This window comes from Caretta caretta, chromosome 9, assembly GCF_965140235.1.
Source record: "Caretta caretta isolate rCarCar2 chromosome 9, rCarCar1.hap1, whole genome shotgun sequence".
Lineage (NCBI taxonomy): Eukaryota > Metazoa > Chordata > Testudines > Cheloniidae > Caretta > Caretta caretta.
The window spans coordinates 85,032,129-85,052,839 of record NC_134214.1 but is presented as its reverse complement, the minus strand read 5'-3'; the positions used below and the strand labels follow the sequence as shown (position 1 = coordinate 85,052,839).

Genomic DNA, 20,711 nt, shown 5'->3' with positions numbered 1-20,711 from the left:
TTTCTTTGGAACATTAGTTAGGCCACCATATTTTTTTAGGGAAGGACTCAAAACTACGTGTAATACTGAAAATAGCAACTGTAAAACTCCCCTTACACATTTTACATACAGGTCTTATTATAATCAAACTGTTTATATAATGGTAGGACCCAGAGGCCTCAATCACGATGGCGATCCATTGGACAAGAGACTGTACAAATACATATGGAGACAATTCCTGTCCTGATAAGCTTGTATAATATTTAAAATTTTACTCATCGGGATGGCTTCAGACTACATAGACACAGCAGATCCATTTATTCTAGGTACTTATATGGTCCCCATTACAATATTATGTGAGCACCGTACAATCTTTAATGTATTCATCCTCAACACCCACGTGAAGTTGGGAAGTATTATTATCACCATTTTACAGATGGGGAACTAAGTCACAAAGAGACTAAGTCACTTCAGTCACACAATAAGGCTCTGACAAAGCAGTGAATTGATCCCAGGTCTCCCAAGTCCCACTGATGCCTGAACCATCCTCCCTTTTTAGAGATCTATGCATAATCTTATTCCATCAGGTCTTTTCAGTTTAGGTGTATAAAAGCCATATGCAAAAGTTCTCTCACAGGCACTGAGGATAACCAATTCTGAGAGGAGACTAACTCCCAGCACAAGTACATATAAGGGTATGTCTACACTATAGCAGGGAGTGTCACCCACAGCCTAGGGGGACCGACTCACACTAGTTCTAGCTTGAGCTAGTGCGCTAAAAATAGCAGTGTGGATGGTGGGGCACTGATAAAGGCTAGGGTTAGCCACCAGAGCTCAGACCCACAAGGTCAGGTGGGTTTGAGCGCCGCAATAGCCATACTGCTATTTTTAGCACACTAGCTCACGCTGAGATAGTGTAAGTGTGTACCCAGGGTGGGAGGCATACTCCAAGCTGCAGTGTAGGAATACCCTAAGAGGTTCTATGTTATCTACAGTTTACTTAGCTCTGTAGAGGTACACAATGACATACAGAAAGCAAATTAAGCAAATGAATAAGATTCCCTGCCCAGATGACCATACAGTTCAAAACTATGAAGTGACAGAATACAAACAAAACAAAGATCAGTCTGAGTGGAGAGGGGCTTGTAAGCTTAATATAACAAGAACAGCATGCTGAGTTATATGAGCAGAAGAAAGGCTAATTGGGTTACCCCATTTTAAGGGCAGGTCTTCATTGCAGAGTTTACACAAGTATCTATGCTCAAATTATTCCTCTCAGGTTAGCGTAGCTCAAGGGAGTTTTCAGTGTGTTCACCAACGTTCACTGCATCCACAGTAGTGTTGCACTCCTCAGGGTACATCCCAAAGTTCTTAGTGTTGCAGTAAGCTGAGCCATTCTATGATTCTTTTCCAATAAATGGTGGGAGAATTTGTCCGTCCTTTTTGGGTACACGGGGGAACTGTGGGAAGGCACTGGAGGACTAGTAGCACTCAAGCCCTGCTAGCCTGCAACCTTGCTACGAAGTAGTCGTATTAGCAGCTGCTGAGCTGTACTCTCTCAAATTTACATTTCCCTCCCCTCCTCCCCTTAGGTCAGCCAACTTGAGTTAGAAGCACCACCACACTTGAATTAAGGGGGTTTGTGTGTGGATGGGACTCCAGTTAGATGCAACAGTTCAGTTATAATTCAAGTTAACTTTGCAGTGAAGACAAACCCTAAAGCAGCTACTTCTGGCCATTCTACGAAACAAGGTGACTGATAAGTATGGCTGATGAAAATGTGTGTGCCACCTATTACCAGAGGTTAGATGGTGTAATGGCAGCCAACTACGTGAATTAACCAAAATAAAAAAACACTGTAGTGTGACTGTACATCCTGCATCCTTCTGGAAAAAAAACTCCCCCACTCAAACTTCCTTTCCTCCAAGCTATCCTTAAAAAAAAAAAAAGTCCTCAAGATAAATGACTGTATAAACAACCAAACATGCAATGGAAACTTGTTCATGTATTTATTCCAGCTCTACTGTACCCTCAGTAATTAGCTTTTTTTAAAAAAACATTTATATCTTGCATAGTCATCCGAGACAAAGATAAGTTACTTTCTCTAAACTGCCAAATGCCATTAAAATTAACCAGCAAAGTATACTCATTTTGCATAATATTCAATTATTCGGCTCGAGCTCATATCCCTGTTTAATATTTTATTCAAATGTTAACTCAATTTTAAAATAGCATGATAGGGTATGTGTAACCTACCAGAAATACATTCAGAAGCTTGTGAATATTTGTATTTAATAATGCCTTCTAGAGGTGAAACTTCTAGTTTTAGGAGAGGTGAAGTACTCTTACAAGAAGAATGAGGGTTATCCCAAGAACAGATCCAGATCCTTAGCCGGTGTAAATCATTATAGCTCCCAATAAATACAGTCCAATAATGAAGTATTCTACCATCTGTCAACACATTATGTATGTAGGTAGTTAGTTATACATGGATACTTGCCTGGAAGGTACTTGAACAATGGATGCATTAAGAAACCCTTAGCAAGATCAGGTCTCATTCATTTTTTGTATTATTTTCTGATGGGTAATTTAGGCCCAAACTATCCATCAGTGTAGAGAAGCTGTTAATTTAAATATGCAAAAATGTTTTTTTAGAACTACTGTAATACTAAAACAACTTCAAAATTCAAATGAAACAAGCTTTTTCTAAATGTAAGCCTTCTCCTAAATTATTTTCAACCCAATTGCAGCTTTATTTTACTTCATGAAAGACAGAAAGTCAAACTCATTAGTCTAAATCGGTTGTTTGAGATGGGTGGCAGAGTTGGCTACTACTGATTTTCATTATAAGTCTCATGATAGTTGGTAGGGTTTGTTTGTTTTTGATCCCATGAGAGTCTGAGCTTTTGATTTTTTTAAAAAGTAAGATTCTAGGCATTATGGTTGTGGAGAAAAGCTTGACAACATGAACCTTAAAAAGTCCCCAAATCAGAAGGCAAATTTAAAAGAACCTAGAGTGTATTATTTTTAATAATTTCATGATTTTTATGACAGTCTCATGATCATTGTGGCCTGACTCATGATTTCTGAGTACTTGGGATTGGCAATGATGGAAATGTAAGAAACAATATTATCGGTCAAAAGTAAACTGGATTAATATCTAGGTTTTAATAACCTAAGATGGTATCAACAATGTAGGGGAGGACTGTAACCTGACAATGGTCTTTAAAAATCTTAAGTGATTGTGGCAGCCAATTCACTTGATTTGTAGTAAAAAGAAAAGGAGTACTTGTGGCACCTTAGAGACTAACCAATTTATTTGAGTTAGTCTCTAAGGTGCCACAAGTACTCCTTTTCTTTTTGCAAATACAGATTAACATGGCTGCTACTCTGAAACTTGATTTATAGTGTTTCTCAGCTTGGGCTAAATCTTTTCATGCTATTAAGCTTTACTTAAAGGTCCTTGTCTGAAGACTTAAAGAGTAAGATGACAACCGAAAAAAGATAACTAATGCATCATGGTTCAGAAAATGATCTACAATATTTTCCTCAAAGCAACAACCGGTAAAAAGAATTACAACAGAACTTGGACTTCCTACATTATCCAGAAAAATTAATCCCCAGTGCCCCCCAAACTGGCTTATTTAAGTGTCATTACCTCCTATGCAGTAAATACACGTGTATGCTTATCAGCTTGAAAAACAACCCCCAAAAACCACACAGCAAAGATTTTACAATTCTATAAAATTCAGTTTGTATTTCAAAGAGGAAAACGCCACTTTCTTGCTCTGCATTTAGCATATGCTCTTGCCATGACGTGAAACAGAAAATATGCAACCTTGGATGGTGCTAAGCAATGAATCACATTTTCCTGCTTTTTTGTGTGTCTGCCTGTGCGAGCACTACATCAGCATCAGGCCACTTCCTGAGCCCAGCCTTCTCTGCAACCAGGAAAGGGGCGTGTGCGGGAGAAGATATCACCGCTGAGGTCATAAAGAGCCATCTGCTTTGCATCCAGCCCCTGGGAAGGCCGATGTGAATGAGCCGGGGGGGGTGTGTGTGTGTGTGTGGGGGGGGGATGCTGCTGATGCAGGGCAACTTCAGCGAGCAACTGGCTCTGCAGCGAGCGGCGAGGCAGGACACAGGAGGCGAAGGAGGCGAAGCTGCTGGGCAAGTGCCACACTCCAGACACCTGCTCGGCGCTCAGCACCCCTGGAGAGCACGCGTCAATGGGGAGATAACGGTTCCGGCCACGCCACACACAACAAACTCAGGCGCAGGCCCCAGAGATTTCACCGTGTCCGGACCGCGGGTGATGCAGCCCGAGGGCACAGCGAAGCGGACGGGGGAGAAGGGCTGGGGAGCAGGCCGAGGACTGCGGCTCCGGGCCGGCAGCGTGAGGGGGAAGGAGAAGCTGGAAAAGCGAGTTACCCGGCGCGCCACGAGGCTTTAAAGGACACATCGGCCCGGGCCCCCCGCCTGCGGCCCACGCAGCAGCATCTCCCCGCCGCCCGCTCCGGCCGGCCAGCCCGCCCTCAGGAAGGAGCTGTCCGCCGCCCGCCAGGGTGCCCACCCCCAGGGCCGGAGGGGGAATCCCCCGCCCGCCGCGCGTCTCGCCCGAGGCCCGCCGGGGCGCAGCGACTCCCGCCGCCCCAGGCGAAGCGGGCAGCAAACTCCCCCCGCGGGAAGGGCCGTGGGCGCGGGGAGGAGCGGCGCACTCACCCGCTTGTGGCGCGGAGCCCAGGCTCAGGCTGCAGCGAGCGACCCCGGCTGCTGGCTCCTCCCGCGCTTTAAAATGGCTGAGAGCGCGGGGGGGGGGGGGCGGGGGGGGACCCGCCGGCCAATCCCCCTCGCTGACGCCATCGAGAGCGGGGACAGGGCGGGTGTGCGGGGGCCGGCGGGGGATGACGGCGGAGCGGGGGTGAGTTGTGGGGAGAGCTGGGGGGAGGGAGAAGCCAGAGATGAGGTGTCGAGCGGAGGGAGGAGCAGGGGATGAAGCGGGGTGAGATTGGGAAAGCAGGGGATATGGGGGGGCGCAGGGGTGAAGTGGGGGGAGCGGGGGATGAGGTGGGGGAGAAGAGGGAGGAAGAAGGAGATGAGGTGTTGAGGGAAAGGGGGAGGAAGGAGCAGGGATGAGGTGGGGAGGAGGGGTGAAGTGGGAGGAGCAGGGGTGAGGAAGGAGCAGGGAGGAGGTGGGGAGGAGGGGTGAAGTGGGAGGAGCAGGGGTGAGGAAGGAGCAGGGATGAGGTGTGGTGAAGAAGGAAGAGCGGTGAGGTCCGGAAAGCAGGGGATGAGGTGGTGGGAGCAGGGTGAGGAAGAGAAGCAGGGAATGAGGAAGAAGAAGCATTAATGGGGGGGATGAGAAGTGAACAGAGGGCAAGAAGGAGCAAAGGAATGCATGGGGGGGGTGATCAGATCAGAGATATGTGGGGAGTAACAAGAGACAGTGAATTTAAGAGACCCCATTGGAGAATGACTAAGGCAGGTCTCATTGTCATTGTTTCCTAGCCTGCCTGAGGAGTCCCCCAAAATGTGACCGTGACCCCACTCCCAATTGGGGGGACACATGACACGAGTAGCTGAACAGGCTGTTTGAAATCATACATGATTTCTTTTATAATTAAACTTCAGGCTTTCGGGGCATCATATATAATTATTTGTTAAATGCCATCTGTTACAGTTCAGAGCAACTGCACCTGTCTCCCCCTCCGTGGTCCACCAAGGGCACCCACTTTTAGGCTTCCAGCTCCCAGCCATCACCTCTCTTGGGCCAGAGACCTACATCTCCCCCATCCTGACCAGGTTTTTTCTAGGCAGCACAGCTCCCTGTCTACACTGTGATATCCCCAACAAACCAGACTGCCTAAACAGGCCAGCATCTGTGCTTTACTTTCTGTCAAAAGGCTATGAACAGCTGTAATTGACAACAGTTACAAGTTACCACAACAGCTATTTCTAAGCAAGCACATTTGTTCTTAAGGTGAAAACATTATAGAGAAAATGTATTAAAACAATAACTGAACCTACATGCATGCTAATAAGCTTACCAGAGATCACTCCTACTCCAGACATGGGCTATGTCTACACTGTGGACTTTACAACAGCACAGCCAACGGGCAGCAGTAGCTATGTCGTGCTGTCCACACTGGCGCTTTTGTTGGTGAAACTTTTGTCGGTTAGGGGAGTGGTTTTTTTCAAAAGTTCTACCAACAAAAGTGCTAATGTAGACATCGTGTGGGGCTCTGGTAGGTGTCAGTCCTTCAAAATCCACAACTGGGTTTTCCCTGGGGTTACGAGTTCATGACATGTTCTGTTGGAACCAGAAACCCCACTAATAAGTTAGTCTTTCCTTTGTACAGCTTGCACCTTTGATCTTGAGACTCTAAGCAGGTAATCAGCAGATAATGGTCCTCTGCTCTGGACAAAGCTTCAAAACACTGGGTTTTTGCATAAGCAGAAATGTGGAATTTGCAATTGCCCTCACTTCCCCCTAGAGATTCCCCAGGCAAACCACTTGACACTGTTTATCCCCAAAGTCCATTCTTGCCTGGTACATTGTTCAGTATAGTCCTCTGAAGTTCATAATACTTCACAAGATTAATATCCCATCTTCCACCTAGAGAGGTTACATATAATCCCACCACACAAAAATACATAAACTTTGCATTTCATATGATGGACTCCAAAGATACTTAAACTTAATTCATTAAGATTTTTTTCAAGGATATTGCAGGAAATTGCCATATCTGTTACACCAACAACATGCTGAAATGTTCCCAGGACACAAATCTAAAGGTTTCCTATCCCAGAGAGCTTTCAATCTAAGAATGGAAAAGGAAGAGGCATTAGGAGATCCAGATGGCAGAACTTACTTAGACATACGGATTCAGATTTATTTAAATATTATTTATTTCATTTGCTTATCTCAGTGAGCCTCATGGAAAAACTGAGTCTTTAGTACTGTAATGTCATGTTTGCTGGTAGAAAGTTAAAACATTCAGTGTACATGGAGCAGAGGCAGAGCTAACCACAGGCCTGAGCAATGAATCAAAACACTTGGAGCCCCAGTCTACAACCTTGTAAGGCACATGCTGACCCAGTCTCTTCTTCCAATAGCAAGACCAAATGGGGAAGAAACCCATCACCAACCCAGATCTCTCTGCCTCAGAGTAGAAGGCAACTTATCACCTGATCTCTCCCTTCTTACAACCTGGAGGCCTGCAAGATGTAACAAAGGCCCCTGTGTTTTTTATCTGAAATATAAATAATGTGCCTCATAATCAACACTGGTGAGAGCCACTCAGATTATTCATGCAACAATCTGAGAACTAGAGCCTGCTATCCGCCCCGTGATTCACCCCCAAATTTGCAGACATTCCCAGATTAAATGTGGAATTGTGGAGTCTGCAGCTTATGTGGAGAAGAGGTAGCATAAGATCAGTGTGATACTGACCTCTGAACAAGGACATGTGGTCAGTCAGCCTTCCTCTTCCTTCTAACCTCCAATCCATGTGCAGGGGAAGAGAAAAAATTTTGTTCCTCTTCTTTGAGGCTTGAGCATGTATTCCCTTCTCGAATGGAGGCATGGCCAAGTCATTAGTTTAATTTGTTTTTCACTTTTCTTATGTGAAATCTTACACATGGGCTTTACTACTTTCACTTTGCTAGACTTTATTGCAACACTCTTTGCCTTGTTTATTGTCTAGTGACCAGGATCATCATTAAAGATAATGGCTGGCTTGCACAAGGCACCACAGGGTACATTTTGTGCAGAATGTATCATTACCTAATCTGCCTAATACGTGTTTAGGAATGGCTAGGCATGAAGATAAACTTGCTATGGTATTTTAAATAAATAAAACATAGGTAGAGTAATATGCCATTTCTTTTTAAAAAACATTGAAAGGCATAAGAAGATGTACTAATTTGCAATCTGTTCTGACTTGTTTTATACTTCCTTTAAACTAAGGCTTCAAATTAGCTGATCTTGAATTTACAGATGACATATTAGTAGGCAAGAAAGCACATGTCATGTTATGTTTGATGACATAGTCAAGACTCTTTCATATAACTATATTAAAATATTATCTTTACAAAACTTGAATGGTTGGGACATATTAAAGCTGAAAGTTTTATGTTCACAAAGAGCAAAACACTTCTGAAAGAGACACCACCATCAACCTGAAATTGAGTAAATTTTTAAAAATTAGTTAAAAGTAGTTTCAGATACTAGACCTGGCCCTGAGTTACCCTTGCTACTTTTTCTAGCTTACAACCATATTTTCCTACTTTTATAATAAGGAAACAGATGATACGCAAAATTCTGTCATATGCACAAAGTTAACAAACTAGAAAAACAGATTTTTCGCCTCTCCAATCTCTTTCGGTTATAGACACCTTGTGTGTCACTTGTAGTTAAAAACATGAACTGTGATTTTTAAGTGGATGATGTCCCTTTTAAGAGCTCACCCAAGACACTACACTTATTAAACTGTTTTGAATTTTTTTTCTGCCTTTGAAGAATGAAGGGCTAAGTCGACGCTGCCAGGATTCAAAATTGTGATTTCAGGGAATCCTGACAGTGATTCTCTGGTCAAACAAAATTCTAAACTGTCCCCTTCAGTTTATATTAATGCTATGGATTCTTGACTTAAATGTATATAAGCCAGGAAAATCAAAGTTAAGATTCAACCTTATCCTGTTCTGTAAGGTTATGTAGGCAACACTACATGCTAATATAGGAAAATCCTTGCAATAACTTGGCATTATATGCTCCAAGATCCAATCATACCTATTCTGGCTTTGGTTGATTAAAGTTTGGCAACCCTATGGTTATTTTTTTCTGTATTTCTTCAAATAAGTTTGTAGGTGATTACTGTTTCTTTTCTGTAGAATGACAACAGTGCACTACGTACTTTGAAGGCAAGTCTGAAAACAAGGGCCCTGATTCTCCCCTACACTACAGCTGCTTTAGGCCTTTCCAGTAAAAGGGAGCAGAAACAGTTCTTGGGGAATACCATCAGTGTATGGAACCTCCCAGCCAGTATAACCATTCTGTGCCAGCTCCTCTCCTGGGCAACAGCATGAAGGGAATGCCAGGCGAGGGAGGAATGTTGAAGCATGGGTGGAGCAGCCTAATCTATACTGTAATTTATGCCTAAATCTGGGCAGCAGTGCTTAATTTGTAATGAAAGAGGTGACAGGGCTCAAGCAATTAGGTGTCATGGCTCAAGCAATTTCTATACTTTCATAATTGATGTGGCAAGTCGAGAGGTGCCAGGGCTATGAACTGCCAAGCCTAGAGGTGCCGGAAATTAACCACTGCTGGGCACACTCCAAAATACCAGAAATTGCTTCTCTGTTCCTGCCCTCAACAAAGGAATTAATTAATGTTACCCCTTTTTGACCCAAGAGGTTAGTATTTGGGATCTTGCAGGTTGATTCCCTTAGGAGCAGAAATTGATGATATACTTTCAGTATACTTTGATGCAATCCTCTTTATTTACAAAGAATGTACAAAGTCCTGTTTCCCTGAACACAGTAAGAATCAAACAGTAGGAGACAGATTCTTTGCTGACAGTTCCGTGTGTTGCCCTTGCCTCCAGGCACCACCCCCCGCAGCTGCCATTGGCCAGGAACTGGGAACCGAGGCCAATGGGAGTTTCGAGGGAGGTACCTGGAGGTATGGCAAGGGCAGCGTGGGGAGCCCTGTGCTCCCCCATCCCCCAGGGGCCGCACAGGGAGGTGATGAGCGGCGCAGCGTGGGGCCAGGGCAGGCACGGAGTTGAGCCAGCTCTGGCCCTGGTGCGTGCCGCTGCCACCCTGGAGCCACTTTAGCTAAGCGGCACCGGGCCAGAGCCTGCACCTCAAACCCCTCCTGCACCCCACACTCCTCCTGCACCCCAACTCCCTGCTCTGAGCCCCCTGCCGCATCCCTCCTCCATTCCAACCCTTTGCCCTGAGCCCCATGCCGCACCCCACATCTCTCCTGCACTGAGCCCCCTGCTGCAGCCTGCAGCCCCGTGCAGCCCAACCCCCTGCCCTCATCCCCCTGCTGCACCCTTCCTGCACCCCAACACCCTGCCGCACCCCTCCTGCGCCTCAACCCTTTGCCCTGAGCCCCCTGTCGCACCCCATACCCATCCTGCACCCCAACTCCCTGCCCTGAGCCCCCTGTCGCATCCCACACCCCTTCTGCACCCCAGCCCCCTGCCCTGAGCCCCCTCCTGCACTCTGTACTCCTCCTGCACCCCAACCCCCTTCCCTGAGTCCCCTCATACACCCCACACCCCTCCTCTGCCCCAATCCCTTGCCCTGAGCCCCTTCCTGCACACTGCACCCACTCCTACACCCTGCACTCCCTCCCACACCCCAACCCCCTGCCCTGCATACAATTTCCCCAACCAGATGTGGCCCTCGGGCCAAAAAGTTTGCCCACCCCTGCTCTAAGTAGACAATGTCTAGACAAGGTTAGCACTGTGAGTAAACAATTTTCACACATTAGTCATTTCAATGATTTTTTAAAACAAATCTTCACTAGTTTAGTTAACAATTCTTTGGTGGAAACATGACCTTTTTAAAGTGTGTTTTATGGAGCGATTTAAAGTAAGAGAGTGCAGAGGCATGGTGTGACTGGTCCTAGTGGGGAGCCAGCTGTGGTCACTCAATTAGGGTGAACTGCAAAGAATGGGGCAGACAATCCCCATAAAGCTGGTGGATATTCCAATACCTAGATTTACCAAGCCAGCATAAAAGAGCTTCTTAATAGAGACTGGGAGTGGCTGGGTAATTACACATTTTGAATCTATTTCCTTAAGTTAAGTATCCTCACACCTTCTTGTCAACTGTCTAAATGGGCCACCTTGATTATCACTACAAAAGTTTTTTTCTCCTGCTGATAATAGCTCATCTTAACTAATTAGCCACTCACAGTTTGTATGGTAACTTCCAACTTATCTGTATGTGTGTATGTGTGTGTGTGTGTGTATATATATATATATATGTTCCATTCTATGCATCCGATGAAGTGGGCTGTAGCCTACGAAAGCTTATGCTCTAATAAATTTGTTAGTCTTTAAGGTGCCACAAGTACTCCTGTTCTTTTAACAACACAGTTCCCTTAAAGTGATCTAGCCTCAGGTCTCCATCCAGGTACGCACGTCAAATATGATGAAAATTTCTGTAAATCTTATTTCATCATATAAAAGAAAAGGTTCTACCAATCCCAAAGGATCAGACACATTACCTCCCAGGTTTCAGAGTGGTAGCCGTATTAGTCTGTATCAGCAAAAATAATGAGGAGTCCTTGTGGCACCTTAGAGACTAACAAATTAATTTGGGCATAAAACCCACGAAAGCTTATGCCCAAATAAATTTGTTAGTCTCTAAGGGTATGTCTATACTGTGAAATTAGGTTGAATTTATAGAAGTCGGTTTTGTATAAAGCGTTTTTATACAGTCGATTGTGTGTGTCCCCACACAAATGCTCTAAGTGCATGCAGTCGGCGGAGTGTGTCCACAGTGCCGAGGTAACTGTCGACTTCCAGAGCGTTGCACTGTGGGTAGCTATCCCACAGTTCCCGCAGTCTCCGCCGCCCATTTGAATTCTGGGTAGAAATCCCAGTGCCTGATGGGGCTAAAACATTGTCGCGGGTGGTTCTGGGTACATATCGTCAGGCCCCCCTTCCCTCCCTCCTTCCGTAAAAGCAGCGGCAGACAATCGTTTTGCGCCTTTTTTCTCGAGTTACCTGTGCAGACGCCATACCATGGCAAGCATGGAGCCCGCTCAGCTAACCGTCACCGTATGTCTCCTGGATGCTGGCAGACGCGGTACTGCATTGCTACATAGCAGCAGTTTATTGCCTTTTGGCAGCAGACAGTGCAGTATGACTGGTAGCCGTTGTCGACGTAATGCTGGGTGCTCTTTTAACCGACCTCGATGAGGTCGGGGCGCCTGGGCAAACATGGGAGTGACTCAGCCAGGTCATTTCCCTTTTAAGTTTCGTCTCATGGCGATTCAGTCCTACCGGCAGTGCACTGTCTTTTAATCAGCAGCCAGCAGAAGATGATGGCCAGCAGTCATAGAATCATAGAATCATAGAATATCAGAATTGGAAGGGACCTCTGGAGGTCATCTAGTCCAACCCCCGGCCCAGAGCAGGACCAATCCCCAACTAAATCATCCCAGCCAGGGCTTTGTCAAGCCTGACCTTAAAAACTTCTAAGAAGGGGATTCCACCACCTACCTAGGTAAAGCATTCCAGTGTTTCACCACCCTCTTAGTGAAAAAGTTTTTCCTGATATCCAACCTAAATCTCCCCCACTGCAACTTGAGACCATTACTCCTTGTCCTGTCATCTGCTATCACTGAGAATAGTCTAGATCCATCCTCTTTGGATCCACCTCTCAGGTAGTTGAAAGCAGCTATCAAATCCCCCCTCATTCTTTTCTTCTATACACTAAACAATCCCAGTTCCCTCAGCCTCTCATCATAAGTCATGTGTTCCAGACCCCTAATCATTTTTGTTGCCCTTCGCTGGACTCCCTCCAATTTTTCCACATCCTTCTTGTAGTGTGGGGCCCAAAACTGGACACAGTACTCCAGATGAGGCCTCACCAATGTCAAATAGAGGGGAACGATCACGTCCCTCGATCTGCTGGCAATGCCCCTACTTATATATCCCAAAATGCCATTGGCCTTCTTGGCAACAAGGGCACACTGTTGACGCATATCCAGCTTCTCGTCCACTGTCACCCCTAGGTCCTTCTCTGCAGAACTGCTGCCTAGCCATTCAGTCCCTAGTCTGTAGCGGTGCATTGGATTCTTCCATCCTAAGTGCAGGACTCTGCACTTGTCCTTGTTGAACCTCATCAGATTTCTTTTGGCCCAATCCTCCAATTTTTCTAGGTCCCTCTGTATGCTATCCCTACCCTCCAGCGTATCTACCACTCTTCCCAGTTTAGTGTCATCCGCAAACTTGCTGAGGGTGCAATCCACACCATCCTCCAGATCATTAATGAAGATATTGAACAAAACCGGCCCAGGACCAACCCTTGGGGCACTCCACTAGATACCGGCTGCCAACTAGACATGGAGCCATTGATCACTACCCGTTGAGCCTGACAATCTAGCGAACTTTCTACCCACCTTGTAGTATCCAGCCCATACTTCTTTAACTTGCTGACAAGAATACTGTGGGAGACCGTGTCAAAAGCTTTGCTAAAATCAAGGAATAACACGTCCACTGCTTTCCCTTCATCCACAGAACCAGTTATCTCATCATAGAAGGCAATTAGATTAGTCAGGCATGACTTTCCCTTGGTGAATCCATGCTGACTGTTCCTGATCACTTTCCTTTCCTCTAAGTGCTTCAGAATTGATTCCTTGAGGACCTGCTCCATGATTTTTCCAGGGACTGAGGTGAGGCTGACTGGCCTGTAGTTCCCAGGATCCTCCTTCTTCCCTTTTTTAAAGATTGGCACTACATTAGCCTTTTTCCAGTCTTCCGGGACTTCCCCTGATCGCCATGAGTTTTCAAAGATAATGGCCAATGGCTCTGCAATCACATCCGCCAATTCCTTTAGCACTCTCGGATGCAATGCATCCGGCCCCATGGACTTGTGCATGTCCAGCTTTTCTAAATAGTCCTGAACCATTTCTTTTTTCACAGAGGGCTGGCCACCTCCTCCCCATGCTGTGCTGCCCAGTGCAGTAGTCTGGGAGCTGACCTTGTTCGTGAAGACAGAGGCAAAAAAAGCATTGAGTACATTAGCATTTTCCACATCCTCTGTCACTAGGTTGCCTCCCTCATTCAGTAAGGGGCCCACACTTTCCTTGGCTTTCTTCTTGTTGCCAACATACCTGAAGAAACCCTTCTTGTTACTCTTAATGTCTCTTGCTAGCTGCAACTCCAGGTGTGATTTAGCCTTCCTGATTTCACTCCTACATGCCCGAGCAATATTTTTATACTCATCCCTGGTCATTTGTCCAATCTTCCACTTCTTGTAAGCCTCTTTTTTGTGTTTAAGATCAGCAAGGATTTCACTGTTAAGCCAAGCTGGTCGCCTGCCATATTTACTATTCTTTCTACACATCGGGATGGTTTGTCCCTGTAACCCCAATAAGGATTCTTTAAAATACAGCCAGCTCTCCCAGACTCCTTTCCCCCTCATGTTATTCTCCCAGGGGATCCTGCCCATCAGTTCCCGGAGGGAGTCAAAGTCTGCTTTTCTGAAGTCCAGGGTCCATATTCTGCTGCTTTCCTTTCTTCCTTGTGTCAGGAACCTGAACTCGACCATCTCATGGTCACTGCCTCCCAGGTTCCCATGCACTTTTGCTTCCCCTACTAATTCTTCCCGGTTTGTGAGCAGCCAGTCAAGAAGAGCTCCTCCCCTAGTTGGTTCCTCCAGCACTTGCACCAGGAAATTGTCCCCTACATTTTCCAAAAACTTCCTGGATTGTCTGTGCACCACTGTAGTGCTCTCCCAGCAGATATCAGGATGATTGAAGTCATGAGAACCAGGGCGTGCGATCTAGTAGCTTCTGCGAGTTGCCGGAAGAAAGCCTTGTCCACCTCATCCCCCTGGTCTGGTGGTCTATATCAGACTCCCACCACGACATCACCCTTGTTGCTCACGCTTCTAAACTTAATCCAGAGACTCTCAGGTTTTTCTGCAGTTTCATACTTGAGCTCTGAGCAGTCATACTGGTCCCTTACATACAGTGCAACTCCCCCACCTTTTCTGGCCTCCCTGTCCTTCCTGAACAGTTTATACCCATCCATGACAGTACTCCAGTCATGTGACTTATCCCACCAAGTCTCTGTTATTCCAATCACATCATAATTCCTTGACTTTCCCAGGACTTCCTGTTCTCCCTGCTTGTTTCCCAGGCTTTGTGCATTTGTATGTAGGCACTTGAGATAACCTGCTGATCGCCCCTCATTCTCAGTATGAGGCCGGAGCCCTCCCCTCTCACACGCTCCTGCTCATGCTTCCTCCCGGTATCCCGCTTCCCCACCTACCTCAGGGCTTTGGTCTCCTTTCCCCGGTGAACCTAGTTTAAAGTCCTCCTCACTAGGTTAGCCAGCCTGCTCGTGAAAATGCTCTTCCCTCTCTTTGTTAGGTGGAGCCCGTCTCTGCCTAGCACTCCTCCTTCTTGGATCACCATTCCATGGTCAAAGAATCCAAAGCCTTCTCTCCGACACCACCTGCGTAGCCATTCATTGACTTCCACAATTCGACGATCCCTACCCCGGCCTTTTCCTTCCACGGGGAGAATGGACGAGAACACCACTTGCGCCTCATACTCCTTTATCCTCCTTCCCAGAGCCACGTAGTCTGCAGTGATCCACTCATAGTCATTCTTGGCAGTATCATTGGTGCCCACGTGGAGAAGCAGGAAGGGGTAGTGGTCCGAGGGCTTGATGAGTCTCGGCAGTCTCTCCATCACATTGCGAATCTTAGCCCCTGGCAAGCAGCAGACTTCTCTGTTTTCCCGGTCAGGGCGGCAGATAGATGACTCAGTCCCCCTGAGGAGAGAGTCCCCGACAACCACCACCCGCCTCCTTCTCTTGGGAGTGGTGGTCGTGGAACTGCCAACCTTAGGAAAGTGCATCTCATGCCTTTCAGCTGGCGGAGTCTCCTTCTGCTCCCTTCCCCCAGACATATCATCTGGGCCACTCCCCGTAATGGTACCTGTGGAGAGAACATGAAAACGGTTACTTACCTGTATCTGCGTTGCTGGTACATGGACGTTCCCCCTTCTTCTTCTGGAGGTCACATGTTGCCAGATTTCTTCACTGGCCTCCTGTCCCCACTGTGCAGCCTGCTCTTCTTCTGAAGGTCACATGTTGCCAAATTTCTTCACAGGCCTCCTGTCCCCTCTGTGCATACTGCACTGTCTTCTGCCGAGCACCCAGGAGATGACGATGGCTAGCGGTCATACTGCACAGTCTGCTGCCAGCAAGATGTATAAAGATAGATGAAGTGGATCAAAACAAGCAGTAGACCAGATTTGTTTTGTATTCATTTTCTCCTCCCTCCCTCCGTGAAATCAATGGCCTGCTAAACCCAGTTTTGAGTTCTTGAGGTTTTGAGTTCTATCCTTGAGGGGGCCATTCTGTTTCTCACAAAGCCACCCCCTTTGTTGATTTTAATTCCCTGTAAGCCAACCCTGTAAACCATGTCGTCAGTCGCCCTCCCTCCATCAGGGCAACGGAAGACAATCATTCTGCGCCTTTTTTCTGTGCAGATGCCATACCACGGCAAGCATGGAGCCCGCTCAGATCACTTTGGCAATTAGGAGCACATTAAACACCACACACATTATCCAGCAGTATATGCAGCACCAGAACCTAGCAAAGCGAAACCAGGCGAGTAGGCGACTTCAGCGCGGTGACGAGAGTGATGAGGACATGGACACGGACTTCTCTCAAAGCACGGGCCCTGGCAGTGTGGGCATCATGGTGCTAATGGGGCAGGTTCATGCGGTGGAACGCCGATTCTGGGCTTGGGAAACAGGCACAGACTGGTGGGACCACATAGTGTTGCAGGTCTGGGACGATTCCCAGTGGCTGCAAAACTTTCGCATGTGTAAGGGCACTTTCATGGAACTTTGTGACTTGCTTTCCCCTGCCCTGAGGCACAAGAATACCAAGATGAGAGCAGCCCTCACAGTTGAGAAGCAAGTGGCAATAGCCCTGTGGAAGCTTGCAATGCCAGACAGCTACCGGTCAGTTGGGAATCAATTTGGAGTGGGCAAATCTACTGTAGGGGCTTCTGTGATGCAAGTAGCCAATGCAATCAAAGATCTGCTGATATCAAGGGTAGTGACCCTGGGAAATGTGCAGGTCATAGTGGATGGCTTTGCTGCAATGGGATTCCCTAACTGTAGTGGGGCCATAGATGGAACCCATATCCCTATCTTGGCACCGGAGCACCAAGCCGCCGAGGACATAAACCACAAGGGGTACTTTTCAATAGTGCTGCACGCACTGGTGGATCACAAGGGACATTTCACCAACATCAACATGGGATAGCCGGGAAAGGTACATGATGCTTGCATCTTCAGGAACTCTGGTCTGTTTCAAAAGCTGCAGGAAGGGACTTTATTCCCAGACCAGAAAATAATCGTTGGGGATGTTGAAATGCCTATAGCTATCCTTGGGGACCCAGCCTACCGCTTAATGCCATGGCTCATGAAGCCATACACAGGCAGCCTGGATAGTAGTCAGGAGCTGTTCAACTGTAGGCTGAGCACGTGCAGAATGGTGGTAGAATGTGCATTTGGACTTTTAAAAGAGCGCTGGCGCAGTTTACTGACTCAGTTAGACCACAGCGAAACCAATATTCCCACTGTTATTACTGCTTGCTGTGCACTCCACAATACTGTGAGAGTAAGGGGGAGATGTTTATGGCGGGGTGGGAGGTTGAGGCAAATCGCCTGGCTGCTGGTTACACACAGCCAGACACCAGGGCGGTTAGAAGAGCACAGGAGGGCATGGTGCGCGTCCGAGAAGCTTTGAAAACCAGTTTCATGACTGGCAAGGCTACAGTGTGAAAGTTCTGTTTGTTTCTCCTTGATGAAACGCCCCGCCCCTTGGTTCACTCTACTTCCCTGTAAGCTAACCACTCTCCCCTCCTCCCTTCGATCACCGCTTGCAGAGGCAATAAAGTCATTGTTGCTTCACATTCATGCATTCTTTATTAATTCATCACATAAATGGGGGGATAACGACCAAGGTAGCCCAGGAGGGGTGGTGGAGGAGAGAAGCACCAGGAGAGGTGGTGGAGGAGGGAAGGACAAGGCCACACAGCACTTTAAAAGTTTAAAATTTTGAAACTTATTGAATGCCAGCACTCCGTTGCTTGGGCAATCCTCTGGGGTGGAGTGGCTGGGTGGCCGGAGGCCCCCCCACCATGTTCTTGGGCGTCTGGGTGAGGAGGCTATGGAACTTGGGGTGGAGGGCGGTTGGTTACACAGGGGCTGTAGCGGCGGTCTGTGCTCCTGCTGCCTTTCCTGCAGCTCAACCGTACACTGGAGCATATTGGTTTGATCCTCCAGCAGCCTCAGCATTGAATCCTGCCTCCTCTCATCACTCTGCCGCTACCTTTCAGCTTCAGCCCTCTCTTCAGCCCGCCACTTACTCTCTTCAGCCTGCCACTTACTCTCTTCAGCCCACCACCTCTCCTCCCGGTCATTTTGTACTTTCCTGCACTCTGACATTGTCTGCCTCCATGCATTCGTCTGTGCTCTGTCAGTGTAGGAGGACAGCATGAGCTCAGAGAACATTTCATCGCGAGTGTGGTTTTTTTGCCTTCTAATCTTCGCTAGCCTCTGGGAAGGAGAAGATCCTGTGATCCTTGAAACACATGCAGCTGGTGGAGAAAAAAAAAGGGACAGTGGAATTTAAAAAGACACATTTTATAGAACAATGGGTACACTCTTTCATAGTAAACCTTGCTGTTAACATTACATACATAGCACATGTGCTTTCGTTCCAAGGTCGCATTTTGCCTCCCCGCAGCACGTGGCTAGCCCCTCCACCCTCCCACTGGCTAACAGCAGGGAACATTTCTGTTCAGCCACAGGCAACCAGCCCAGCAGGAATGGGCACCTCTGAATGTCCCCTTAAGAAAAGCACCCTATTTCAACCAGGTGACCATGAATGATATCACTCTCCTGAGGATAACACAGAGAGATAAAGAATGGATGTTGTTTGAACGCCAGCAAACATACACTGCAATGCTTTGTTCTACAGTGATTCCCGTGTACATGCTACTGTCCTAGAGTGGTAAAGTGTCCTACCATGGTGGATGGAATAAGGCTGCCCTCCCCAGAAACCTTTTGCAAAGGCTTTGGGAGTACATCCAGGAGAGCCACAAATGCCAGGGCAAATTAATCATTAAACATGCTTGCTTTTAAACCATTTATAGTATTTTAAAAGGTACACTCACCAGAGGTCCCTTCTCCGCCTGGTGGGTCCGGGAGGCAGCCTTGGGTGGGTTCGGGGGGTAGTGGCTCCAGATCCAGGGTGAGAAACAGTTCCTGGCTGTCGGGAAAACCGGTTTCTCCGCTTGCTTGCTGTGAGCTGTCTACAACCTCATCATCATCATCTTCCTCATCCCCAAAACCTGCTTCCGTGTTGCCTCCATCTCCATTGAAGGAGTCAAACAACAAGGCTGGGGTACTGGTGGCTGAACCCCCTAAAACGGCATGCAGCTCATCATAGAAGCGGCATGTTTTGAGCTCTGACCCGGAGCAGCCGTTCACCTCTCTGGTTTTCTGGTAGGCTTGCCTCAGCTCCTTAAGTTTCATGCGGCACTGCTTCGGGTCCCTGTTATGGCCTCTGTCCTTCATGGCCTGGGAGATTTTGACAAATGTTTTGGCATTTCGAAAACTGGAACGTAGTTCTGATAGCACGGATTCCTCTCCCCATACAGCGATCAGATCCTGTACCTCCCGTTCGGTCAATGCTGGAGCTCTTTTGCGATTCTGGGACTCCATCATGGTCACCTCTGCTGATGAGCTCTGCATGGTCACCTGCAGCTTGCCACGCTGGCCAAACAGGAAATTGAAATTCAAAAGTTTGCGGGCCTTTTCCTGTCTACCTGGCCAGTATATCTGAGTTGAGAGTGCTGTCCATAGCAGTCACAATGGAGCACTCTGGGATAGCTCCCGGAGGCCAATACCGTCTAATTGTGTCCACAGTACCCCAAATTCAACCCGGCAAGGCCGATTTCAGTACTAATCCCCTTGTTGGGGGGTGGAGTAAGGAAATCGATTTTAAGAGCCCTTTAAGTCGAAAAAAAGAGCTTCGTTGTGTGGACAGGTGCAGGGTTAAATCGATTTAATGCTGCTAAATTCGACCTCAACTCCTAGTGTAGACCAGGGCTAAGGTGCCACAAGGACTCCTCATTATTATTACCTTCCAGATTAATGCATGTTTCAGATCTTACCCAAATACACGCTACAGTCAATTCTTATTAATTAAACTAAAATTTATTAAAAAACAAAAGAGAGAAAGTATGATTAAAAGATCAGTATACATACAGACATGAGTTCAATTCATTTAGGTGCAGATTCATAGCAGAGAGAGTGAGCTTTGTGGTTGCAAAAAGTTCTTTCAGAAATAATTCATAGTTTATAGTCCAATGTCCAAATATCACATTCAGGGCGTACCAGCATAACTGGGACCTCAATCTTGCGACTCAAACTTCCCCTGAAGAAGCTTAAGCAGATCTGAGATGACAGACTCAGGACCCCAGGATCTTTTATATAATTTCATGTCCTCTTTGACAAGTTGGGATTTCCTCAGGGAACAAAAGGTAATTAGGATGGCTTTGAAGGAGGTACATCACCTGTACTTAGCTATACAAATTAACATAAGGCCATTTGCTTTTGCCACCACCATTCACAGTACATTTCAAAGAGAGATGAATCCCAAGATATCATTTAAATGAATTGTAAACATGGGATATCAGAATACAGCATAGACAGGGACTGTTGATTACATTGTCCATCCTACTCATACATATGTAAATACACAAAAGTGTCACACATGGCCTACTGAATTAGCGGAAGGGTTCCAAGAGTAGTCCCTCCTCTAAAAAATGTTTGAATGCAAGAATTTTCCTTTCTTTTGGTAATGATTTGTTTAGGCTGGTCCCAGTCTGTTCTTATGGTGGTAAGAGTGTAGTTGCCCGTGAGTATTTGCTTCAGGTTCGGGGGC

General features: G+C 46.8%; 2 protein-coding genes across 7 annotated transcripts in view; one reads left to right on the top strand and one right to left on the bottom strand.

Moving 5' to 3' along the window:
• The window catches only part of ACSL4 (acyl-CoA synthetase long chain family member 4), a 48,503-nt gene extending 43,702 nt beyond the window's left edge, over positions 1-4,801 (bottom strand). For 2 of the 6 annotated variants that reach the window (XM_048865411.2, XM_048865413.2), the window contains exon 1: positions 4,702-4,801. The gene's annotated coding sequence lies outside the window, so the exon portion shown is untranslated. The remainder of the gene's footprint in view (positions 1-4,701) is intronic. The other 4 variants (XM_048865414.2, XM_075132506.1, XM_048865415.2 and 1 more) reach the window with 3 other exon arrangements.
• Positions 4,802-4,885: 84 nt separating this feature from the next.
• Positions 4,886-17,670, top strand: LOC142073237 (uncharacterized). Its single transcript, XM_075132507.1, has 2 exons — positions 4,886-4,900; positions 16,232-17,670. The coding sequence occupies exon 2, from the start codon at positions 16,251-16,253 to the stop codon at positions 17,016-17,018; it is 768 nt and encodes a 255-aa protein (XP_074988608.1). The 5' UTR covers positions 4,886-4,900; positions 16,232-16,250; the 3' UTR covers positions 17,019-17,670.
• The last annotated feature ends 3,041 nt before the right edge of the window (positions 17,671-20,711 follow it).